A 27561-nucleotide genomic window follows, 5' to 3' on the forward strand; every position below is an offset into this window, starting at 1 on the left:
CTGTTCAGTAATGAGCTTCTGTTTGTTTGTAGTTAAGAAAACAAGCAGGTTAATGTCTGATGTTTGCAGAACACTGGGGATGGACCAAAATGCATAAATTCATGGGGGGGGGGGAGCACTGGGGATTGATTACAGGTGACTGAGACTCACAGGAATAGTTTTCCTTTTAGGAACAGAAACGTCAAAATGTCAATTTGGGGAATTGGACACACCCAAAGATTTCCAGTAAATCAATGCTTTAATTTGTACTCAGCTTGGGAGATTCATTTTGGGGAGTGGAAAAAGTAGATCTTAGATCATCCATTATTGTGACCTGTGAAGACATTTAAGGACCTAACACGCCTCTTTTCGGAAGATTAACATTGTGGTAAAGCCATGTGTTCTGAGCAGTCAGCATTCTGTAATGGTTGAGCATCTCTATCTTACAGTCACTCATAAAACACTTCCCAGAAAAGGAGGCAATTAGTATTCAAGCAAAAATAACTTAAAAGGCAACATGAACTACTGCACTGTACTATAGGCAACATGACTTGAAAGGTGAACCAGAAAAAAAGTGAGACGAAAGTATGTTTCTCGAGTCAGTTGGGACCCCGATCTTAATTATATTGCGCTGTGGGATAGTGGGGTGTCTCTTCTTTGCTTCAGGGTATGGGGCATGTCCTTGGATCCACATTCTCTGTTTTTGTTTTTCTGCAGACCTGTCTTTGATTGACAGGAGGACACAGTAAATCAATATTGGAGCGCACCATTCTCCACCTTGTAGAGGGGACTCCTCTGTTTGACTTGCACAGTCTAAATTTAGGCTGGAAATGAGAGTTTTGTGCTACAACAGCATGTGTCTGTAGTGTTTAAAATGCCATCTTGGTTTCTTGTAACTTTAGTGAGTGAAATTAATGTGGCTGGAACTTCCTGGAGAGGATGAGTTCTTGAGCATCAGTCTGCCCGGAAATGGGGCGTGCAGAGATTCTAAGTGCTAAGTCACGCCAGCTCCACTGCTCTCTGGCAAAAACGCAGGGCCTGATGATGCATCTTATGTCATCAGCTGGAGATGAAGTAACGCCTCCTCTACCACCCTACTGCAGTGAAGTACTTTGATTCAATAAACATTTGACCTATAACAAATATAGTATGCATTTAGTATGTTCTAAATAGCATACTAAACTTCTATGACATATACACATTCCGAACTAAAACAAATGGTAGCAGTTTTAAGCAGGCTGCCAGGTACAGGAATAAGTTGAGTGATAACAATAAGGTTGATCATTGAAACACAGGACAACGTCAGCAATTGCGTCAACTTTGTGCATCATCATTCTGTGGACCTCCACCAATAAATATACTTTCATATAACAGCAATATCACACAACCATTTTAGACATGTTTTTAGTATTTATAGTCTCCCCTTTCCAGAACATCCCTGTGATTTAGCGCCATTCTTGCTGAATAGAGTTAAAAAGTGAAATATAAAGGAAACTGTATGCAAGTGCCTCTGTTCAGAATGCAACTTTTAGATGGATTTCTGTTTATTACGCTAGCTGTAGCTGTCATAGCTCAGAATGTCACACTTTCTGTGTCACTCCCTGGGGCTCATCGCAATCATTATAATTACCATCGCTACTGCATCTATCTTTAGTTTGTTCATTCAGTTTAGCTGGCTTCAAGTGCAATGTGTTACAGATGTGACTCTGATCATTGTTTGAACCAGCCAGTTACTCCCATGCATTTATAACTATGGACTTAAGAAATCTGGTAGGCCAAGGATGCTGGAATCCCAAGTTCACTGCTGTACACTGCTGTAAATGGCTGTATATAAATGATGTAATCTTTATAACAGAGCCCATTTTAAATTCTCCACCAAACAGAAAGATTTGAGCAGTAGAGAATGATTACACGCGAGGTGCCTCTGTAAACAGTGGCAGTACCATGCTGTGTTAAGATACCTGGATTTGTAATCTGGAGATTGAAACTGCTACTAGCTGAAACTACTGTACTAACCTTCAAAAACATGCCTATCCTGATCATAATACAACGTGTAAAGCTTCCGTAATTATCCGGCTGCATGAATGGACAGTACGTAAAATTCTGTAAACACATACATATTTGTAATTTCCCAACTGCATAATAATTTTGCCTGATTAAAGTTCTTTTTTTTAAAAAGATTTACATTTATGAAAAACCCGACCCTAAGAAAAATAATTTCCCCCCTGAGGTAGCATGAATTTACAAAAATATCCACCCATAGATTTATATAAATGTATTTGTACTGTGCATATATTTATCCTGTTGTTTTTTTTAAATCATGTTCATTACTTCATTGTGTTCTTAGCATCCTGATAGTTAGTGTTACACTAATAATAGTAACACTCTTCCAAAACGTTCTTCATCCATATTGTTGATGGCCATGTGTTTAGCCTACATGAGATAGTTGTAAAATTAGCTTATTCACATACTAATAATTATATGCATACGAAGCTCAAAGCTTCCTGAAAAGGATTCTGAAATTAAACCTTAAATTGTTATTGGTGAGGGAGAAGAGGCAGGCACAGATACTAACCCCAGCAGAGCACATGCATCTTGGAGATACAGAGGATTAGCCACTCCTGTGAGAACTAAATCAAGCAGAGTTTCGGGCCCTGATCCTGTTTGCCACACCATTAAACCTAAATCGTAACAATGAATATGTAATAGAGGGAGGGGGGAGCACTTTGGCACTACATACAGGTTCGCGTTTTGAAGAGCTTTTACAAATTCACAAAATGTTCTCAGAGGTATCAGAGCAACCATTGTAAACAAACAACATGGGCAAAATTTTAGCCACGGGTATTATTTCAGTGGTGTCCACTGCCTTGTTATCCTGCTTTACCAAATACTCCACAGCCTGAAAAATCACAATCACATGATCACATATGTGGTTCGCAAAAATAACTATTCTGAAAGAGTGCAATTGATCTCTGCAGGACGCATATAAGCTCTATTTCAGCTGAATTAACTTTCACAATGTGACTGCGTGTAGTAACTTTTTGCGCAATGTATCTGCTTACTGAATCCCTCCTTTTTCCCGTATTATTTTTCCATGGTTTTTATACACCAAAATATATTACTATAACAGTTAATTAATACATTGATTACGCATACAGCTGTATCTCACCCAGGGTTTAACCTGCAACTTTATGGTTACACAAGCTTTAGCAACCCTATGAACACTGGAATGGAGTCTGGAGTGACTACTCAGTGGTGTCATTTTCTTTCCTGGCAAAGGATACTTTCCCAATCACAACATACAGTATGTTTAAAATAGCCATACCGGTTTCGAAGGCATCAGGTTTCCAAATACTGTGCCAACAGTATTGGGATTAGAACTGTGTGCCGATCTCAGCTGAGGGCAGGTTACTTCTACGAACGTGTCCAAGTATGGCATTGTATATGTGTAGGTGTGGACAACCAGTATGTTTATCAAGCATTAGGTTCACCAGAATGATAGGCTTATACTGCGTGTTCCTATGACAACACATCTAACTATGGTTTTAAAATCTCTCTGGTGGAATTAAATGTCTTGGAATGAAAGGCTATAGCTAAATTCTGATAATTACGTTCTAGTTGCCATTTAAGTATGCAACTCATTTAAAATTGACTTATTCTTTGTTAATTATATATATTTTTACAAATAAACCAAAATTCTCATTGTGCATTTTCGTACGCTACAGTAACTGATATGGATTTTGAATTTTGAATACTGTTTGAGACTATTGAAAGCCAGCATTAATTTTGTGATTAAATTACTCTCGCTCCCTTCAAAGTAGACTTTAACTTGTATTAATAATTAACTGCACATAATCATGTAGCAAGATAATAACCAGAATTCCCCCTTGCAGAGTGACTCTAATATGCAAATCAGCCATTTCTAGTTGTGGGTGAAAAGCCAGCTGTAGACAGTGTACTGTAATATTAAGTTCATACATCTATGATGTCTATGCAGAGAAGTGCTTTCCTACATTTCCGCAACCATGTCAATATTTCATTTCACAGATCAAACAGCTGGCAGAAACATCAATTATGAAAAGATATTTCATCTTTCTCATTCTGAGTGTGATCTCAGTACCTTATGCGATCTTTAAAAATAGTCAATAAAAGCATATTTGGCTCAGATTACAATATGCTCTGCCTTCTTCATTATGTGCTTTTGTGTGGCTGTGCTCTTAGTTACTATATTTTAGGCAGATGGCTGTTTTATATTCAAAGGATTATTCTCAAAATAGACTCCTTCCGGTGGTACGGTGTCTGAGTGGAATAAATAGACACCACCCATTGATTGTCTTACATTATCACAGGACTAATAAATGACACAGCTTCAGGGGGGTTGGTTGTGTGAAAAGGGGGTGTGATTGGTACAAGATTTGCCCAGAAATTTAAATGAATGAACAACTCTTTTGTCAAACTGGAGATTTGTCAAAAAATGAAATGTCTTATTTAGGTCCAATACAAGAATATGCAAGGTATAATGTGTACACATCAAACCACTTGTCATACACTCTATTAGCACTACATCAAAGACAAAACTGGTTGTGAAGTTGAGACTGCTTCCTCTTTATCAATGGCAGTGATTAACAGGGTTAATCTAAGCAACCAAATGAATATACTATTGGCTGTTATTATATACAGCGAAATATATACAGCAAAGTGCAAATCCAAGGCATGGACCTTGAATGCCAGCTCAGCGAGGATGAATTATGCAGGGTGTGTGTACACAAAGGGCTGGATGCCAGATACAGGCGGAGTGGTAAACAGGATGTGGGACCATGCTGACGAGGAAGAAGAGCAGGATAGTTCATCATGGATCAACCCTAAGCTGTCCATGGAGAAACTGAAATTCTCAATGAATTTTCAGAAAGAAATGCCGGCCCATTTAATACCCATCTTATGTGTGTAACTTTTAGAAATCCATATCCAATCGTTATAATTAGCATAGACCAGATCTAGTGCAATTTATGCTTAAAATAGTCATAAAGTATTACCTATGTATCAAACCGTAGACCATAGCCTAGGTCTCTGGAGTCTTCTTGATGTCCTTTTTATATAACTGTGGGTTCTTCAGTCAGCAGCTGCAAATATAAATACATTAAAGGCAGTATAATTTTAACTTCACCAAGAAACATCATATGTTCACATTTTGATTCTGAGGGATACACAAAACAAATTGGACACGTGTCTACTGCAGGACAGTGACTCCTCATATACAAAGCTGTCTCTTGATACGTTTCCATAATAATCAACATAGTTGGTCCAAGCTTCAGAAAAGAGACAGACCTGAAAAAGAAAAGGCGGAATTGGGGTGAAACTCTTTGGTGATGTGAAGGCTTACCCAATCTCCTCAACCATTTCCTGTACCATTTAACCTGGGCCCTAAACTACAGAGACAGAAGTGCTTAATGTGACAATCTCACAAGCTTGGATATTGCATTTATCTGAAGGAACTTGGGTGAAGTTCCTTGCTGAAGGGCATTAGAGCTACAATCCACCTGGGTTTGCAACATACACCACGCTGAAGCATACCCCATTGGATGAAGGGGTAACAACAATGTATGAATGTGTAAATGGCTGGAATGTAGGTCCTCATAGAGCAAATGAGCAACCCAGATGGCACTGTGTGTCACGTCTGGTTAATAGAACATTGTTTGATCAGGTTCAATGCACTTGCTGTGTGATCGTAATGTGGTTAGTATATCGAGAGCTTTGAGTAGAGATAATCACTTATCATCATACGCTGAGTTGGGTCCAGTAATAAGGTAGCGAAGCCATGAAAAGTAGGCCAGCTTGAAAGCCACCGATACAACAAAGAGACAAACAAACAAAGCCCGTCATGGTAATCTTCCTAATGAGATCCGCCAAAAGAGGCTTGTGTTTCTCGCTGCGGCTGAGGACCTGCACACCGCTGGTTTCTGTGTGCTTTTCCAGGCTGGCTGTGACTGATAGTGTTGTTTTTGTTAGCACAGCGCTTAGTTACATTGCGGGGGAAGTATTTCCTGTGGCTCTGCTGGAAACCAACTGATGGTTGGTACATACAGTACACTCACCTCACCAACGGAATATGGGTGTCCAGAATTCAACATGGCTATCACCAGACAGGTCTGTTTAGTAACGCCTGGCTATTCCTGCAGTATGAGCTCATCCAGCACTGTGCTGCATCCTGACAGGGTGTAGGAAATGACAACGCAAGGGAAAGGATGAGGCCTTCTGGACATTAACTGGCTCTGCTGTTGCCTGGCAGCCGTCTGGTCTATACTCGTTTTATGGATGGTTGCCACGTTGCTATGTTATTTAAGCCTTATTTTCAATCTCGGGAAAGAATTACGTAAACCTCCTATAAAATTAAAATATCGCATGATTCTTACCGTCCTCTTCCGAAAGACTGGCTTATTAACAGGACTTTAAAAGGCTGCCCTCTCCTGGCACTCGCTAGCTATCAGCTTCTCTCTGTTCGAGCGAGCAGAGGGAGAGAGTGTGGGGGAAGGGCGTGCGGGGAGGTGGAGTGGGGAGGGGCTCGGCCTTGGGGAGCGAACGCAAACACTGTACTGTCAAACACCACCTTCAGAGCGGCGTTGCAGTCCTTCCTTGTGGGATACAGATTGGCATCGGGATTTAAGGACATATGTGTCTTCTGAGATCGATTTGATGTCGCGACGCTCTGCCATACATACACTTAGGATCATACGGCTCAGAAATTCCATTGCAGCATCACCGGTTCCCTTTTTTGGTCACTATGAGGTTCACTGCCTTACTGTCTGCAACGTCGACGAAGTGTAATTGCGGTATGTCATCCGTCACTATCGAAATGTTTCCAGCTTGTATTTCACGCGCATAAACGTACGTTTTGCGACTGCGCATGCAGTAGCGGGTGGTAGTTCCATTGTGGATGGACATGAAAGACAGCCGGGCACGTGGATGGATAGCGACGGACTGGAGGGAGGATAGGATGTTGCTGTGTTCGAGAGAGGAACGGATGCTGCTGTTACTGTTTTCTCTCTCTCCCTCTGTTTACATAAACTGCGGTATGCGTTTGCTACAGCAGTAGCAGTTTAACGAGGATCAAAAAGGAAGGTAATTCGTGCAATGATAATGATGAAAGAAATTAATTAGGAAAGCCTGTGGGAATATTACTTTCAGACATGTAGGACACGAACTTGGAGGAATCGTGCTGACTCATTTGTGTATCTGTTATTTTAAACCTTAAATGACAGGTGCAGTGCTCTCTGCAGAAGCAGCAGGGCTCTTCACCACTGAAAAGCACCGGGAGACAATTAATCTGGTGCCGGTAGAATTGCAGTGAATCACAGTGTCAGACATTTGGTTAATGAAGACAGAATTAGTTTCATACTATCTGGCCTGCTTGTTAGCATTGGGCTTTACAGCCACATAGCCTCTCGATGTACGTTTCTGTGTTGAAAAGTCAGTGACACGATCTGGGTGTTCAGGTGAAATCCCTGCGGCATTTGTTTGAAAAGTGAAAGTTTTCTGACCGAGTAAAATGTAACTCACAGGGCTTGTCCATTCATAGTTTGTCACTAATGCCTGATAAAGATTTGGGAAATGCGGATTAAAGTATGACGTTTGCTGTATGTACTATATTTTATTAAGTACTCATGCATCAGTTTATCCAGAAACAATATTTAGAACTCACTGGTCTTTCAAAATAAATATATATCTGCCACATTTATAATGCAAAACCTAATTGCTTCTGTTATTTGTAAGGACTGAGCCAAACCATAGATGGGCCTATATATTTTCCCCTCTGATATTTGTTGGGTTAGAGTAGAGGGTTTCACAGTGTCCAATGCAAATTAAGAGCAGATCCTCAATGGAAAAAAAACTCTAAATTATGACAGAATGAAAAACGCAAGGTTTATTTTGCCACTAAAACAGCACAAGTGCTTTCTCTATATTTATTTCTCTATATTTAGGTGCGGATTACTGAGGAGTTGTGGAAGGGTTTCTAGAAAGCGAGGCGTGCAGTGCAATGAGCTCTTGATGTGCGCGTCGACGTCACGCGCCAGACGCGCAGACAAAATCTTTTAGGACATGTGGAAAGGCAATAAGAGTTGAACCCAGGCGGCGAGTCGTGTTTAACGAATACTATCTGTAAATATACTAAACACTTAAGAGTTTTGTATATTTACGACCCAGAGGTAGCATTTTGTGTGCGCGTGTGTGTGTTTTGGTTTATTGATTATGTACTGCACCATATTAAAAATGACTGTATGCCAATCCATGTTTAAATACTATTTAGAAAGTATATAAAAGGAGCTTACCTGATTTTTTTCTTCCTTACAAAGGTCTAGACTTTCCTCTCCCCATGATACCAATGTAAAGTAAACTTTTTAAAAAATCCTCACTGTCTTATTGTGTTTTTCCAGGATAGCTAACAATAATTGCACTATGTGTTACTTGTGGTACAAATCTTGGCCTACATTCAAATTGTAGCCCATTATTAATACTGCTGGTGTCATTGTTTCACATCATTTTGTGCGGTGAATAAAAACGCTGAGTCACTGTCCGTTTAGCAGACTGCTGAGCTGCCGCACTGTATATTGAATCAGTCTGGAAGGGGAACTTCCTACTGGGGGTGCTGATTGATACCTGGTTGTTCCAGCTTTGGTTCCACAGGGACCCCAAAAACACACCGTTAAAAAAAAAAACTTGCCTGTTACCGGGGCACTTATGGTCCTCTGTCCAATCAAGCAGTTGAAATTGACTTCTCCCTGTTGACGTCACTCATCCAATCAGAGCACGGATGGAGGAATTCATTTTTAAAGCTAAAACTCAAACTTCATTGCAGTCTATTGAGATAGTCATGTGTTTTCATTGGCTTTTTGCTGGTGCTTTTCTGCTGAAATTTGTTTGCGTACCTGCAGATCAAGTGCACAGTCCCCACTGCATGTGAACCATCCTTTACCACACCTTATAAGAATCACATTTGCCTGCAGTGGCTGAGTTTATGAAAATGCTTATACTTGTATGTGGAGCACATTAATGGGTTGATATTAGTTTTTATTCCAACAGATTTTGACACAATGTATTATGAGCAAGTAATATTAATTCTTGCATACTCTTTGAAGACTTTCTGAAAAATTAAGAGCAATGAAACCAACTCAAAGTTTCACACTCTCCAGACAGGCCTCTACAGAATTTCATCATAATCTAAACATTCATACCATCTTTGTATCAGTCTGAATGTTACTTCACAGTTGTGGCCTTCATTTTATATTCATATTATGGTGTCAGGATATTTTTCACGCCACAGATAAAAGGCTTCTTAGCTTGCTTCATCCAAAGAGCACATGTCAATAGTTATCCATCCATCACATTAACTAATCACATCCATAGCTGTTGAGTATCACGAAAGCTGCAAGATATGATACGTGATATGGCTGAGTCCCTGTAGATGGATTTTTGTTTTCCTATGTAATATACATCCTCTATGCCTCCTAATTGCATATTGATCTTAAGTAAAATATGTTTCTGTTTCAAACCTCATTATTTAGAGAGGTAGTTTTGCTTAAATCTAGCAAAACTAGATTTTTGAGGTTCTGTATCTGAGGCTTTGTGGGCTCTTGATTGTTATTCCGTACAGTGCTCCGATTACTATTCATATTCAGACAAATTAAGACCTTGCAAAGACTGTATTTGTGCCTATCCATGTCATAATCATGACAGGGTCTGTGCTGTTGTAACAGCTGTGGCTACAAGTGGCCCTGTGTTCAGTGAAGGAAATTGATATTTACATGTTCAATAATGATAATTAGGCAGTAGGGTGCAAGAGGCCTGAAAGGTCAGGCAATAGAGATTATTGTTGATTGATGATTGACAATCAGGATGATTGTCACTTCTTTGGTAACTTTGGTAAACCCAAAATATCAAATGGACTACAATTAACTCTGTAGTTTGTAAAAGAAAGACTCAATGCTTTCTAATGTAGCATTTGCATTTCATGTACATCCTTTGGCAGATGTTCTTATCAGGAGCGACTTACTGACGTGCTTTGAACTTCGGTTTGACAAGACACAAATTAGCAAGTAAAAACCGGTGACAGAAAAAATCTCTAACGACCAAAGACGGGAAAGCATAATTACACAGCCAGGAACACAAGGAACGCAAGCATGTTCAGTGTTGAACAGACAGGGTGTATTTAGTTCTATTTTATGCTGCTAACTAGGTACATTTACATTCATTCTCACTGGAGGGTGAGAAGGCACTGGGAGTCTGCCTGATTGGTTCTGAGGTACTAAGAAGGCTCATCCAGACATTATGGTTCTGGCTTTGAAGTCTTGAATTGCACAAATAGCAACTCTGTGTTCTCAGATCAAATGTCACATTTCTTGTACATGCTAAAAATAACTTCCTTAGATAAATAAACGCGCTCATGCTTTTTGGGCTTTGAATTTCACTGACACAGTGGGTCTCAGTTTATCCACCTGGGCAGTGTAAGAGACTGGTAACAAAATGTTGGCAACGATTATCCGTATACTTACTCTGTATACTTACGTGTATACTATATGTCTGTGTTTCATTTACTGAGGGTGTCTTTGTACATGCAAAATGACTTGGCTTTAATCAGCATATGCACCCATGGCAGTCAAGATATTTGTCAGGAGTTAATCATCTGATGATTTATAAACTGGAACAGACCTTCCTTCTGACAGTGTCTGACATCGTAGAGCGTGCGGCCAGTGACGTAGTGACCGTGCACCGGATAGATTAGAGAGGCAGAGGACGAAGGCGGAGCTCTGTCTCTTTAACCTGTCTCTCATCAGCAGCTGGGGGATTACCGCCCCCTTCACCCTGCCAGCTGTGCCTAGGACATGCCGAGAGAATAGCACAGTCATTAGGGCATGTGCGCTGGTTAAGCATAAAGCACTGGCCTTACGGCCTGGATATCAGGGCCAAATATAGGATCACTGCTGCTGTACCATTCAATTAAACTCAGACACTAAACTCAGATTTCTGTAGGGAGCGTTCACGTTTTATAAATTGATAAAATAAATATATACACGGCTTGTGATTTAATTCATGCACAGTGCTATGAAAGTTGATCATTTGTAATGCAGACGATACAGCAGAGAATATTTATCGTAGTTAGGTCATGGGAGATGGTGGGGAGGATGAGCGCTGTAGGATTTTTGGTCAGCTCAAGAGTTCTGGTTTACAAACTGGGTTTTTTAGCCGCAGGCAGTGGATTCCAGCCTCAGGCGGTCAACTGCTTCCTCGAACAGGAAGTAGAATATAATTATTATGGTCCAGTCCCAGCAGAAGTGTGTTGAGAAATATGCAGTTCAAGCGAAGGTAATGCATGTCATTCCAAATCATAATATAGTGACTGTAATTTATGAGTGGAAGTGGTGTGGTCACAATCCATTACATGTGGTGATACCATCCATCATGTATTGCATTATAGGCATTTAGCAGATGCTTGTACCCGCGCAACACATACACACTGTAAAACATAAATGCCAATCTTTCTAGATTAGTCTCAAAAGGAATAAATCATTATCACTCAATTCAGGAGTAGAGACAAGTTTAACTGAAGGGATAGACAAGTGAATATTTGAGATTCATTTGCACTCCTCAGATTATTCAAGGTAATCGGTTTCTTCAAATCATTTGAGTAGCTTTAACTCTTGGGTTTTACAGTGCATCTGAAGCAATTCAGTTTAGTTAAATTGCTCAAGGGTACAAGTGCCATATCCCATCAGGGTATTGGTGTTCTTTTCCATGTTTATTGAGGTGGTTTGTGTGGCAAAATTGAATCCAGGGCTTAAAGAGTCAGTTTTCAACCATTCAATAGACAGGAAAGAACAACAAATAAATCTTATGATGAATATTTAATAGGAATGTAAACCAGTAACACTGTAGAAAGATAAATTTCATACATGAAGTAAAAAAAGCACACTCACTACCACACAAAAGTTGCATGCATTCACACATACACGATCCCACCCTCATCCTTTGAGTTTTGTTCAAGTAGTGATCAAATCATGAGCGAGATAACAGAAAAAGAGCTGATAGGGAAGGATCTCATCCAGCAGACCAGCTCCTCCAGTATTAGATGCCCTCTGTAGAACGGCGTCTAATTTACTCGGTAGCAGAGCATGAAAGACTGCGGCTGTGGATTTGCATCCGAAATTACCCTGTCGGCTTTCCGCTCCATAAACGTATCTGCTTTCCTGGCTTCTTCGCCTAATAGTTATTCATTAATGTGCCTCTTCCTTCCCCTCCCTCTCTCCCTTTCTCTTCTCTCTCCCCCTTTCCCTTTCCCTCTGCAGCTGAAGGAGAAGACCCCGTTCCCAGCATCTAGCCATTTTTCACCATGAGCATCGTCGTTTCCCCGATGGCCAGCGAGGCCGCCTCGCCCATGATAACCTCCGTCACCCCCACCCTCGACCCCTGCGCCAAGGACGAGGGGTCGGGGGAGGGCACCGGCAGTGACGGGCCGGTCAGGGAGCAGGACCCCGCCCGACGCCACCAGAAGCCCCCGCCTCTTCACACCGGCGCCGACTGGAAGGTGGTGCTGCACCTCCCTGAAATTGAGACCTGGCTGCGCGCCACCACGGCTAGGGTTCGCGACCTCACCCACTCCGTCCAACAGGACACCCTCAACAAGCACGTGGACGTGCATCTGGTGCAGCTCAAGGTGAGGGGGCAGCCCATGGCATTCTCTTACTCCCGTGTGTAGAGATCTCATAGAAGTTGATTGCTTTCCTTTATTTGCTTTGTGTGTTGGTGATTTATTTAAAAAACGTAACCATTTACGGTGATGTAAAAAGCATGGACCTCCTACTGTTGATGAGCTAATGATGATTATGTCATCAAGTTTATACATATCGCAAATACCTGGGCTACTGGGTGGTTCATTCAGTTGAGGCACCATGCTGTGGTGCATAAATGAGCCCCACAATCTCAGATTGAATCCAAACTGCACTGGTGCCGACTGTGGCCAGTACCTCCACAGGGCAACCCCAATTGGCAATTGTGTCGCCTCTGGTATATAGGAGGGTTCAGTTAGTTGGGGGTTCGTGCTTCATTGTTATCTTGTGACCTGTGCTGGTCAATCAGGTGCCCGTGGACTGCATCTTAAAGCCACATATGAAAGGTCTTCCTCCGACTCTACTCTGTGCATGCTTAGTTGTAGTAAACAGCTGGCAATGGCACGTGTTTCGGAGGAGAACCGTGGTTGTCTACCCACCCCCGAATTGGCGGTGGTGTTTGCACATGAACTCGGCTGCAGTTTGGCCATTCCAAATTAGCGTGTGGTCTGCTTCACATTGGGCGCAAGCAAATAAATAAATAAATATGACTGTTTAATAAATACTGGTTTACACATAAAGTCTGAATGACCACATTCTCTTCAGATGGTAAGATGAAAAAACACAGAACATAAACCAAAGATGGCGGCCGCAGTTTTTTTTAAAACACGTGTCCATTTTGCGTGTGTATGCAATGTTGCTATTGGCTGATGTAGCAAAATGTCCAATGGGGAGAATTATTGATTGTGGTACTCAAGCATTTTTGATGTAATTGGAAGGAAAAAAACATGCCGCCCCACCAAGGCGTAACTTGGATAGTATACCTGGATAGTATACCTGCCCTCCTGATATGGGTGGTCATACTGTAGAACAAGTGAACTCCTTCTCAGACAAGTTCACAGACCTGTGTTGGGTGTATTGATGAATTTATACAAAAATGAGGAGAAAAAATGTTTTTATGAACTATTGGATTTGTTCAACAACAGTGTTTTGGAAAGCCTGCAGCAGTGCTGCCAGATTGATGCACCGTCAAAGCAATATTGTAAGTACTGCTGTACATAACTTCAGATAGCCTGTCTAGCTTTGTGAGAATAAATGCTAGGCTCGGCGTAAGACCCAATGCAACATGACTGTCCTGTTTGTATTTTGAAGCCAGCTAGTTGGATAAAACTCTACAGTGCAATAGCATAATTTTTGTGGTCTTTGGGGTGTGATGTTCTCTCTAAATCCATAGGATTAGAGCACAGCGACCAGCACTGAGATGGAGCTAAATATATCTGGGATTCAAGACAGTTTCAAGCTGTTAAGTTGTAGGAGTCAATCAGAGAGGGGCTTCGGGTCATTAGAATCTTACAGTTCTGAGCCTAGTCAGGAATAAAATAGATTAATCAGCTGTGGGACAGAGATCCCATTGATTCTGGCAGAAGAGTATGGGTCAGAACCACTCTCAGCCTTCTGATTATTTAGGAGATGCTTATAAGTAATATAAGCATGGTTGTGAAGTGCAAGTTTTACTAGTGACCGCACTGTCATGTTGAACCAAGCAGAATATGTAGAATGTGTAATAATGTAGTCTGGAAAGCAAGGCAACTGTGTGATTTCTAACCAGGAGGTGCTCAGTAGTCTTGTTTTAATGGAATAATGGAATTGGATGGAGTGGTGCTGTGTGGACCCATTGAGGATAGTGTAATCAGGAACTCCTTCAGAATGAAGTTATGTTGAAGCATTGGGAATAGTGCACGACGTGATGGAAAGCTAGAATACTACAAAGGAAGTAATAGCCTATATCAGAGTAATTCTCGCCTTCCCACGTTTGATGATAGAGACTGATGCAATTCTGTTATTTAATTTTGATTTGTGGACATATATTACACAGATAGCATGACATTACTGTGAAATAGGCAATAGCTTTGAAACAGCTCATTGCCTTTATTGTCTCTGCATTAATTTAAGTTGTTGGAAAAGGTAAAAAGTAAAAGGTATGTGAAATTGAATGCTCCACATTAGGGAGGAGATAAGAGCTGTTATACAGTCTGTTATTATAAGCCTGTCAATTTGAGGATTTACAAGCATAGCATTTATTCACAGAGTATTCCACAGAAACCATCAAAAGTACAGTACACTCTCACAACGAGGGTAGGTCATGCACTGGTAAAACTAATGTTCCAAAAAAGTTGTGTTATTAATGCATATTACATTTGATAGCATTTATTTCAGTTCACAAAAAGATATGCTGTCCTAAGTAGTACCTTTAATACTAATTTGCACAATGTTCTTTGGTACACATGTAGATATGTCTGCATGTGTATGATCGCTTTAATGATGTTATATTATGGTATTGCTACTGTGATAGTTCTGTTATGGTTAGAAAACATGAATTATTTTCACTCAGCCCATAGCCTTGTAGCCATGTTCTGCAGCAAGTGTGGGGATTTTTAAACTGTAACAATTATCATGGTGGTAAGCTGAAAATAAGATATGCAGAATGTTCCATTATACCGTATCTAAGATTTGTTGACACAGACTAGACCTAATAAGCTGACATAAAGCCATTGCAGTTTTTTTTTAAATTAAGGTTTGTTCCAAAGTTGCTGTCCTAATTAGATTTTTAGTCATCATATTCATTCAAACCACGCAAGAAATCCTGTTCTGTTAGCATCAGTAACATTAATTTCCAGATATGTCGGACAGCATGACATTGTTCTGCTGATTAGTTTTATGGTTATAGCATCTTGTCATTGTCAGATGAATCATGGGTATGCCTTTGTCATTGTGGCCAGCTGCACGTAGCTGGCTTTTCTCTATCTAATTAGCTACTGTATTTGGCTGTCTCTGCCACTATGACCATGGTGTCTGTTTATTCTCTCTTTGAGCAGAGTAATCTTAACTGGCACTGAACAAATCCACCAATGAGTACTAAAAATTAATTCTGCTCATTTAAATAATCGCAGTTAAATTCAGACCATCTTTTGAGACGCACTTGATATTTTTATTTTTACCATACATTCTAATTTGTTGTTTTAGGGAGTTGAATTTATAGTCAGTACATATTTTTTATCTGTTGACTAGAACTGAATCTGGAAGAATAAACCTGAAGTCCACTGTATTTTCAGCAGGTCAGAACAACCAAATATTTTCACTTTGTTTTATTTTATAATTACAATCATGTGTTCACATTTTTTTTTGTCTTTTTAGCATTGAGCATTGCAGGATTTTCCATACATTTATTTTTCTTAAAAGCTGGTTGTGTTGGAATGTACTCCAGTTTGTTTATATTCCTGTAGAAAGTCACATCCCAATAAATGTAGGCCTATTTGTATGTTCTGTCAGTACAGTTTAAGCTGATTAACCAGTGTTGGGTTACTTTCCAAAGGTAAGTCTGGTGCTGATTAAAAATTACATGACTGAAAATGTAATTACTCATCATCAGTTGGATTACTCAAAATGTGTCCAGTCTCATTAGCCAGTTTCATATGTATATTCTAGAATATTGTGTTGGAAAAATACTGTAGTTTGTATGATTTGGACGAGGGTGTGTATTTATGTGCGTGCATGTGTGTGCGTGCGTGTGTGCGCACGTGCGTATGTGTGACAATGATGTAATGATGTGATGTAATGAGATGTAAGCTCGTACTGGTACGTGCACTTACTGGGTGACGTACAGTAGCGAGTCACGTGGCTCTTGAGAGCCATTTTCAGTTAGTGTCTTGCATACATTGTCATTTGTTCTCTCTTGGCCTTTTGTCTTAGAGCAGCACCCAGGTTTACGAGCAGTCTGGCAGAGTCTGTCCTGTCACATCCCAGAATTCAGTGTAATGTGCTGTGATGTAACTGCTTTACCAGCTCAGCTGACTTTGTCTGCAGACCTAGTTCTGCCTCTGCCTCTGCTGAAGATTGAGTACAGATAAACTGAGGCAAACAGTTATTACCTCACACCAAGCTGTAATTCCAGTAGTGGTGAGATCGCTACCGCAGACAACCACCTAAATGGTCTGAACACCACAGCCAGAAAGTAGCCATGCTGTGATTATCTGTGACAGTGCCTCTCCATTCAGTTCATGGCAAGCCTGCTCTGTTAAAGTAATTTGATACTTTGTTTTTTAAGGCTCTTTAGCGATGATGTCACTTTATGTGGTGTGATGTCATTCGGGGAAGTGCTGGGAACACTTTCATGACACTTGTTACATGTTCCCCTATTCCAGCACTTTTTGGTAATTTGTATTTGTCCTAATACTGTGGCTTGTTCTTCTGCCTAGTTGGCTTTGCAGAGGTTAGGTCAGAATAGTAGTGTTCACTGTGTGAACTAAACCGTGTTCTTGGCTAGAAATAGCTGTACAAAATAAGTATTGTATCTTATTGAACCTGTGTTTAGTAGTTGTCCATGACCACGAAATGCACTTTTTGTACGTCGCTTTGGATAAAAGCGTCTGCCAAATAAATGGAATGTAATGTAATGTAACTCGGGATAGTAGAACAGATGTTTCTCTCTGGCTGGCACTGCCAGTTCCTTTCTCAGGCAAAGGCACGCCGCTGCCCTCTAGAACAGCAAGGACACAGCCACTCACGTGATGAGTGCTGCAGGTGTTTATGGTGCCCACAGGAGAGACCAGACTGCTCTGTCATTTGGCATCAATTGTAAAGCGCTTTGGATAAAAGCGCTATATAAATGCAGTCCATTTACCATCCATTAGGAGAAATAAAGATATGAAGGCAAAAAAAGAAAAAAAACTCTGGACTTCTGAATTCATCAGTGTGGATTCCATTTCTTAATTCATTCCATTTTTACAAATTGTACATGTCTACTTGTACATTTCAACTTAAGACTTTCATAACCAACTCTAAAACAATACAATGTAATGTGAATGCATATTAATTTTGCATAGAAATTATGAAGACCAATATCTTTGTACTCTGTATTTTACATTATAATAAGGAGAACATTTTTTTAGTTAAATGGCCTATTTATATAATTTTTAACTGGAGGATTTTTACAATTATATATAGCTTTTATGTGGCCTACTGTTAGGGGGTGGGGTCAGCTGGGTACTGCTGATCTTAGGCTGAAGCTCTCTGTTAATTTAAAAGGACATTAACTGAGTTAACCTTCAGAATATGCCAGTTCTATCTCAGTGGTTGCTTTGATACAATAAACTCTGCGATGACTAGGATGAATGTGAATATGAACATACACCAGCGACAGATTCTGGGCGTTGTCTCCCCAGCTGCTCTCGAGGTCTGAATGGAGCCGGTTGCCCCCGGCGACAGTGTGACGGACGGGTTGTTTCCCATGGGGCAGGAGGCAGATTATTTCTCTCGCCGGTGCATGCACAAGAGCCACTCTTGCTCTGTGTATTTACAGTTCTGCAGAGCAGGGCGGGTAACAAGCGAAGGTGGTGGGGGAAGGGTTGCGGGGGGCCGGTGGGGGGGGGGGGGGGAGGAGCCACAGCCTCCACATTAATGAACAGCACTGAGGGACAGCCTCCAGGTAATTTAGCTTTTTATTTATTTTATTTTTTTGCAGTTGTGCTGGGAAACGCAGTGCGGCGGTGGTAACAGCTGGAAGCAGGTCTTTTTTTAGCCTCTCCCCAATCCGGCGGCGCGTGCATTACACCTCTGCATTCCAAATGACTCGCGGCCCTCTGCTTTCCGACAGGGGTCACCTCTCGTTACTTTCACCTGGGGGCGCTTCACTTAGGCACCGTGTCCTCGGTAATGAGGTCAGCCTAAAGCAGCTTTTAAGCCCCGCCTCCTTTGTCCGTAGGGAGGGAAGGGAGACGGTGTTTCCACAGCCTTAAATGGCTGAAACGCTGAATCATCGCCAGAGATCAGACCAGCCGAAGCCTTCTCTCCCTCTTCCTTGCAGCTGCTGTGGCTTCTGCGAAATGACTGTACAATTACACTGCTGCACGGCCGTACAATTGCATTAGAGCTGCATCATTCTGACCCTTATGAGTGGATAATTACCCACACCCAAATGGACTCTGTCCGCCTTGACCTTTTGATGACGGATGTGTTGGCGGTGGGAGGGGTGGTGGTGTGGGGGGTGGGGGTGGTGGTGGGTGGTACAGAAATGCTCTCATCTTTATTAATGGAAGGTAGGATCCTGTTTAAAGGGCACTTAGGTCTGCTCTCTGAATAAGAATAATAAAGCAAAGTAGTTCTCAGTTTTATATGTATCTGATTGGAGCTTAGGATAAATGTTAGGTTTTCCTAAATATTAAATCGTGAATCCCATGTGGTGTGTTTAAACACATCAATCATATGCTAAGTCAGTGGCTGTGTTTGAAAATGTACATACTACAAACTGTATTTCTAGTATGTACTGGCAAACATACCATGTATGTACCACCATAGTACATTTATCAAGCTTCTTGATGTATTTCAAATGCCGTAAATAATGTTGCAATGTATTAATACTGTAATGTAGGAAATAAACAACACCTGTAAATGATTTCTAACTGGTTAATTATCTGATAATGCTATATAACTATATTATGAATGAATACCATAGCTAGAATGTCAAGAAGACAATGAACATTGACACTTGTAGCTAGGGAGATAGCTGCCTTGCTGCCTTCCTGATGTAGCTAGTTAGCATTGCTTAGCTTGCTTAGTGTATTTTCTTCCTCTCAGTAAAGACTAAACATTTAATGTATAAGAGGGGCTATGAAAAATGCTTCATACCCTGCTTATGGGTGGATTGGACTATCAAAAAAGTTAGTAATGACATCTCAAAAAGGGGAGTTTGTAGAGTGTGAGGATGGAGCAAAATAATGGATTGTGATGCAGTCCTTGAGCTTGGGAACTGTACTTTATATGGCAGCTATGAACTTGCGTACTTCTTTGCTGCAAGCCTACGATAATGTGCTGACATGCATTTTGGAACATCCTCTAATGAAGCTCCACTGATTGATTTAACTTATCTCATTTGTACCACGAGATTAGCTCCTGTTTCTGACCCTGCCTCTGCCCCTGCTGAAGCTTGCAGTCGCTAGCCTGTTTGTGCACATGTCCAGTGGATAGGTAATTTGCTATTCTCAAGCACTCCACAGGTAAGAAAAGGCAAAAGCCAGTCAAATAATGCTATTGATATTTGGGCTCACTAGCTTAATGCTTGGGATGTCAAACCAAATGCTTTCCCTAGCTGAATTTCTTGATTAAACCACCCAAAATGCCATTAAAGTATGAGCTCTATAAGTAGGTGCATGAAACTCTTGTGTAGAAAGAGTTTATATTTTGTATTTTGTATTTTGTTGCACGGCAGCCCACAGTGCAGGCCCAGCTACGATCCTGGGGCTTTGGCCGTGGTCCCCTTATTCACAGACCGGCATGCTGACAGATATTCCCTTTCTTCCATAAAGTAGCCGGTTGTTGCAGGGAGGAATTCTGAGAATGCCGTCTCCTGAAGCGGGGTGTTATTGAAGTGTGACCGATTCCTTTGTGTCGCGGCGGCGTCCCTCTGGGCGAGAAAGACGGTGAGGTTGCTGCTCGGGCCCGGCACAAAGCAGGGGAAAAAATCCCATTATCGGCACTGTCATTAGCCAGACAGTGAAGTTATGGCAGGACGTTTCCCAACCAATTACAGCGAATAGAGTCGCAACGTGACCTGAATATCGTACTGAAGTGTAAAATATTGTATGGCTGTGGTTATGATTAGACATCATCTCGGGATTTGTGTTTTTTTTTTTTTAAACGGATAATTATGTATATGCAGTGGACTCATAACCCATAACCCTTTTCACCCATGCAACCTTATGCTGAAATAATATGGACCTTGACCATTTAAGGGTCATGTAAGTTGCCATTATAGAAAAGCTCTGGCAATGTGCCAACTCCAGACCATGTGCTGTAACTTTAGTGGAAATGTTCTATTTCTGTGTTAGTGTGAGAAAAGCCATAACTTAACAGATCAAGCCTGCTAAACTTCACTTGTTTCTTTAAGACATCCATACAGCTACATTGTATCTTCAAGAAGTAAACTGAGCATGTACACTAAATAAATGATAGGCCATACTAACTACATATACAGTACTGTCTGTCACTGTCATACTGTACATTCAAGTCATTTAGTTACACAAAAGTTTCTAAAGTCTGTAGGTATACAGTATGTCCATATTGAAATGGCCGTTAGCTGTTATGATTCACTTTTTCATCACTAGCAAGCTACTAAACGTTAGCTAGCTTCTCTGGCTAATGAGCTAAAGTTAACAGAATCATAACTTGTGGGGTCTATATGTATATCTTAGTTATGATCCTGACCTATACAAATCACACTGTTGGTTCTTTTCAAGTATTTGACCGCTGGTCGTTCAGACAGAAATTACTGGCATCTTCATATGTGAATGCTGTCAACCTATTAATACATGGGATAGTTGTTGTGAGCAAGAGAAGCCACTAGCAGTACTGGAAAAGTTGCCAAGTCCCATGTCTGAAAGCTGCTAATGAAATGGGTTTTAATCTTTTTAATGCCCAGTTTGTGTTGTTTTGTGTGCACTGAATAGTATATTTCTGCACTGCACTGAATGGTAGATTTATGCAGTAAGACATTGCATTGATTGTTCTAATTAATTACACGACATTACAGGCATTTAGCAGACACTCTTATCCACAGTGATTTACACAACTTTATTTTCTTTTTACATGCAATCCATATAGAGAGCTGGAAATGTACTGAATAAATTCAGGTTAAGTACTTTGTTCAAGAGTATAATGGCAGTGTACCAGCAGCAACCTTACCGGCCCAGTTCCTTTACCATTATACTGCACTGACGCCCTTTCTCTGACCTTTAGCACAGTAAGTTCTTTGCTGGAGTATTCCAACTGAAGTACCAAGGGTGCAACAGAAGTGCCATATATGAGATTTAAATAGGACTTCAGAGCTCAGCGCACGGTCATTGCTGTGGAGAAAAGGAGAGGTTTGTACACAATGTTTGTACACAGGAGAGATTTACAGCAACATCAGAGCCATGAGCGCATGACAATAAACCCACTGAGGAAGGGCGTCACCGGGCAGAACTTTAGAGCAGCACAATGTCCTCTGATGAGGTTTAGGCAGAGAGAGTCCTACATTTGCTTTGTTTTGTGTCGCATTATAAAAAGCCTTTCATCTCCTGCATGATCAGATCCAGTATGAAGGATGATGAGTAATCTGTAGGGCCCCTGGCAGGACAGCTGGAAAAGCAGGAAGTAGACTGACACTTGAGTACGGCGCCTGGGTGGGATGAGGCCATTATGGGGCCATTAAACCGATGCGTCTCTACACTGCCATGGGGGAAGCTGATGGGCAGGGGGCTCCAAATTGAAGGCCCTGCTTATGGGTCAGTGGGGGGACTGATCCCACAATTCTCCTGTCACTGTCTAAGACTGGTATTGTCAGCTGTAGCCCTGGAGAGCCCTAGGCCATGTTGGTCTTTGTGTTCACTTGAAAAAGCAAAGTAACAGTAACCAAATACACCAAGTGAAATGACATGGCAGTGTAATTAACTGTGTAGGAGATCCCTGGTCTAAGGGCACTGAATCAGTGTTAGAATTGTACAGTAGGTTATAGCTCAGGGAGCAAGTGGGAGTCTCCATCCACTCTTATGATTTCAGGGGGCTGTGCCTACCCTGGTTGGCTCCGCCCACCCATGCTCCTCCCACATCAGGGTTGGAGACCTTTGGCCCATTGGTCCAGAAAGCACAGCACGCATCAATCAAACTTGGCATATCTCACAGGAAGAGAGCTTTTAATGAAATCTCTTTAAGAGTCGAGCAGCCAAGCCCCTATAGTAAAAGACAGGAAAACAAAAAACCTTAGTAATCTCATTCCACAGTATAATAGGGTGGACCTGTGTGAGCTCGGCTGAAAGGGTCGGGCTGCGTATGGAGGGATTGATGGAGGGAGGCTGTGATGTGAAAGAAAGCAGCTGGGTCTAATGTGATTTTCACTGGCACTAATGGAGTAAGCCCTCACCGGACCACGCATGTCCTCAAAAAGAAGACGGTGAAATGATGGACTTCATACTTTACGGCTGCCATTTTACATTTTAACCTGCGTTTTGATCCAGTGGCCAGAACAGGAGATTGAGTGGGCTGTGCTCATGTGATCTAGACGGGGAGTGAAAAACAACAACAACCTCTAACAACAATTTGTTTTTCCTGTTCACTGGGCTCACATCTCTCTAAGACATCTTTGGCATTTGAAATTAGGTTAGCTGCACTAGCTAGAGTCTTCATTTTTGTTAAAGCTACATCCCTTTGTTTTTCTTTTTCTCTGATATAGTCAGATGTGGGATGGTGGGACATTTGCACTTTATTGAATCATAGTGTTATCATAATAATCATAAAAATAATTAGTTGCTAATTTCTGTGGAACATAATGGCAATAATTGTGTAAAAATTAAAGGTAATGGCTAGATGCGGATGCTACAAAGCCTTGCATTGGTTCTCATATCTTCCACAGGGCGAAAACATATTTTTCCCAAATTATGATGTGAGTGCAAAATGCTAATTTTTCAATGTTCAATGTTAGAGCTTTGCATTGTTGAAATTGAAAGGGAAATTTCATAATTAATGGTTGACTTCCTGAATAATTTATCCGCCGACATTTTGTTTTAATCCTGCCAGTCTTCTCAGCACTGGCTTTAAGCGTATGAAGGAAAGGCTGCGAGCTGGTCGGGGGTTTGACCCTCGTCCACAGACACCACGGGGGCTTGTGAGCTGCCGTAGGATGGCGCAGGGCCGCTTCAAACGGGCGGTTTCCCGCTCGTGCCTCGCCGTTGCCCTTCATTACGCTTTACGCATCTGATGGATTGCTTTCATTTGGAAAAAGCCATCCCTGGGCTGATCTGTGGGGGCAAGAGGGTCTGATTTAACTGGGGCTGGATGTTTGCGCGTTGGCGATGCCCTCTAGGGTGGCGGAAATCGCGGGGTCCTTATCATCCTCTGCACATCACATTTGAAATGGCTTCAGGTTTCTGCACGGTAATGTGCTAAATATCGGCAAATAACGAAATATCATTTGTGAAAGACGGGCAGTGCTCTGAGGCTTTCTGAGGTAGAATGCTTTTTGCGGTTTGCAGGGGATGGGGTGTGGACAGCGATCCGCTCGGAGGCCACGGTATCCGAATCCATTCCTCCACCCGAAGCATTGATTTTCTTCTCCTGTGTCAGATAAAGCCCGGGGTCCTGGTGGAAATGTAACCTAACCTATCGCTGTGTGGAAATGAGAGGGCCTTTAAGCCTTGTGTGCCAGTTTAATGCACTGACTGAAACCCCCTCTCGGACCGGTGGTACAAGCAATTAGGCTTCACCTCGATCTCAGCAACAGAACACAACTGACGTAGTCAGACTGGCAAGAGCCTCATCCAGGGCCAGTGTTGTGGGGACATTCTTAAGAACAAAATGTGACTGTCTGATTGCATAGCTTGTTGTTGTTGATGATGATGAAGACATTCAAGTTTAGCAATACGTTTTTAGCAATGCTATAAATAGATTCTGGTTGTGTAAGTATGCAATATGTACAGTTTACATGAAATGAAAGCAAGATGCATTTAAAACACTAATAGTTTACTGTTGCAGGGCTTTGTGTTGTATGGAAGCACTCAGTAGTATTTGACTGTTTTCTCCCTTGGCTCTCCCTTGGACTTACTGGTTAAACACCTCTGTGAAAATGACATAATATTTGTGCATTTGCCAAATCTGCTTTTTCCTCACTGTACGTCCTTCCAGGAAATCCCTTAATTTGTCACCTCCGTAAATCTCTCTGCTCTATTTAAAGAGTACTTTTGTTCCTCAAGAAACAGTCTTTCTGTGTATTGTACTTATATTTAGCCAGAAACACTTGTCATTTACATTGACAACCTGGAAATCAGGGTGAGTATGAAATGGACACCTTCACCCTTCCCACTCACCAGTTACAGGCAACAACAATGAACAACAAACTAAAGCAGCAAAGACAAAAGAAAGCAAAACCCAGCTGGCCAACTGTTCAGTTGACCAGTTTCTTGTTCTGTCTTTTTGTTGGGACAGACGAAACTCAAACAGACTCACCCTCTTGGTGTGTACTCCCGGTCTCAGCCCCGAACTGTGGTGAGGAACACACCCTTAAGCACTCGGGCTGATTGGTTAACGCAACCCAGATGCGTGTGCTCTCTCCACCACCCGACGTTGCCGAGACCAATCCGCTTCATCGGCAGATCGAATGTGACAATTACCAACATTATTATGCAGGTCCATGAGAGCGAATAGCTTGTACTGCTTGACCTACAAGAAGGGAAGAAGGATCTGCATGATGTGAAAACTGATATTCATGTTTAGCATTGTGAATATACTATATTAATATAATGCTGCTGTATAAGTGGCTTTTTTGAGCTATTTGAAATGTATGTTGTTGCTTTAAAGCACAATTGGCATGCCTGAATGCCCTATGCCAATTGTAAAGCAGGCTGGTCTTCAGAAAGCATCCTTAATTGTACGTATAACTGTTTAGGTCAATGAAAAACACACTCAAAAATGAAAACAAAAACAAAAACAATAATCCCCAGAAAGTGCACTATCACTTTATAAAGCATGGCACCTTCTGTGGCACAATGCCATCTTCTGCACTGGGAAGTGTTTTCTTTAGTTTGAAGGAAAGAGTGCCCCCTAATGGCCCAGAAGGCCAACCTCCAGCAGCCATATTTCCGAGAGGTCTCCCATCCTAGTAGTAAACAGGCCCAGCCCCATTCAACTACAACTGTTAAACATGAGAAGGAACAGAACGTTATGGCTGCTAGCATTATAAATTAGCGGTAGTTCATTTGAGATGCATTTGTGAGGTTTTTTTGAGCTGTTGGCTAGTAATGATTTCTTACTTAAAATGAAACTGCGGTCTAAGAAAATAATTATTTTCCACACCCTCTGTGGGAACAGAATAATAGTGTCTTCTTTTTTTCCCTCTGTATTATTGTTATGAAATACTGAATAAATGCAGAGATTCCAACGGTAGCCCATAAACCTTACTTTACCCTTGAAGTAAGAGATTCCATTAATTAGTTTGGCCTCTTTCAGACATTATCAAATTCACGGGATAATGGTGCCATCTAGTGGAGAGTATGTCAATTCAGCATTAACTGTGACTGTTCAAGTCAATATTTCTCCATGTTTTCTGCAGCAGTGCCCCTTGTGGTGATGTGGTGATTTACATTTATGGCATTTAGCAGAAGCTCTTATTCAGAGCATATTGCAGATTATTTTTTTACTGAAGCAATACAGGTTAAATACCCTGCTCAAGGCTACAGCAGAATTTGCGACTCCTGGGAATTGAACCTGCTACCTTTGAATAGCAACCCCAGTTCGCTAACCGTTATGATACATTGCTTAATGACAATATAATTAATGCCTCCTATATCTGAGAATCTTGTCGCATTGGCAAGTTGTAAGACTTTGGTCTGTTCAGTATTGTGAAAAGGTCCTGAATGATAGCTGGAGCAGATTACAAAAAAAGCAGCACACGTTGCCTCCATATGTTACTTGTAAGTCACAAATGTGCATATTGCATAAAATAGTAATTTTATAAAAGTGTAGAATGAGAGCGTAAATATTTTATTAAAGAAACAGATGAACCAGGTGTATGAGACACTTTAATGCCTTTCGTCTGGCTGTATTTTGTCGGAACTAGCCGGGTCATTTGAACCAGCCGCATGAGGAAACGGTTGCGTACACAGGCTGTACCGATCAGGCCTTTCAAAAAGAATACATTTCAGTCGCGTGGTAATGTGACCGACATTTCCGAAAACGAATCGCCAGTAATTACTGAACGCATTGCAGTAGCTGTCCAACTAATGGGCTGTGGAGGCAAAGGGGAAAAACGAGGGGATTATAAAAAGGCAATGGCTGACCACAAACGGATATTACCACGGGCAATGGTGCCGTTGTGGATTGGAAGTTGCTGGCCGTGCAGCTTATTTTTCCCTCAGATATGATGGAATGAGGTTTGTGTTTCCTAGCTTAGTAAGGAGCAGACTTTGCTATAAATAAATAAATAAATAAATAAATAGTTCAGTGCAGGCCGCAGAGTGGACTGTTTTCCGTTGCTCAGCACAGACCTCATTGGTCAATTAAAACACTTCATTACACAGTTAACTCGCCTTAGCTGATTTTCTGGGGCTCCATTTGTTGCTGATTTAAGGCTGAAGACAAAAGCCGGCAGATCAAGGCTACATTTGAATACTTTAAGAAAGTGTCCTCCTTGTCCCCTCACCTCCTTGTGACCCAGAAGGGGCTAACTGACCACTCTGACTGAGAACATTCCAGTTGTTTAAGGAAAGAGGGAAGGAAACACCCTTGTTCCCATATGTGCTCAGTTTCAGCATCACTCCTCAACGATGTCACTGCTAACTGGGATATCCAAATTCTTATGAAAACGTTGCTGTTATTTTGAAAACTACTCTTTCCTATTCGCCCTTTCTTTCTTATTTTGTGTTCAGAATGGACCAGGGAAATAAAGCAAAATGTAAAGAAATGAGAATTAAAGAACACCCCCGCCTTATTGTGAGAGAGAGAATAAATGAATATTATTGCAACCAATAGGTGGGGCCAGAGGACAAGGTCTGCTGCTCCACCTCTTTCATGGGAAATCGCTGAAGATCATTGAGTTGAGATTTCCCTGGTTGACTATAAAGGTTAAATAAATGCACAAGTGAAATTTCCAAAGAGCGTATACACATTTCAAACCTGACAGCTTCTTTTGGAAATAAGATTCATCCTTGACGTCTTTAGCTTGTACTCACGAGTGCACGTGTTTGTG

General features: G+C 41.4%; 1 protein-coding gene across 6 annotated transcripts in view; it reads left to right on the forward strand.

Moving 5' to 3' along the window:
- akap6 (A kinase (PRKA) anchor protein 6) overlaps nucleotides 1-27561 on the forward strand; it is a 169539-nt gene that overhangs the window by 10529 nt on the left and 131449 nt on the right. For 3 of the 6 annotated variants that reach the window (XM_064329976.1, XM_064329984.1, XM_064330007.1), the window contains one exon: nucleotides 12315-12682. In XM_064329976.1, coding sequence (XP_064186046.1) covers nucleotides 12359-12682 — 324 coding nt within the window. In that variant the 5' untranslated portion in view covers nucleotides 12315-12358. The other 3 variants (XM_064330017.1, XM_064329994.1, XM_064330000.1) reach the window with 3 other exon arrangements.

This window comes from Anguilla rostrata, chromosome 1 (genome assembly GCF_018555375.3).
Source record: "Anguilla rostrata isolate EN2019 chromosome 1, ASM1855537v3, whole genome shotgun sequence".
NCBI classification, from domain to species: Eukaryota; Metazoa; Chordata; class Actinopteri; order Anguilliformes; family Anguillidae; genus Anguilla; species Anguilla rostrata.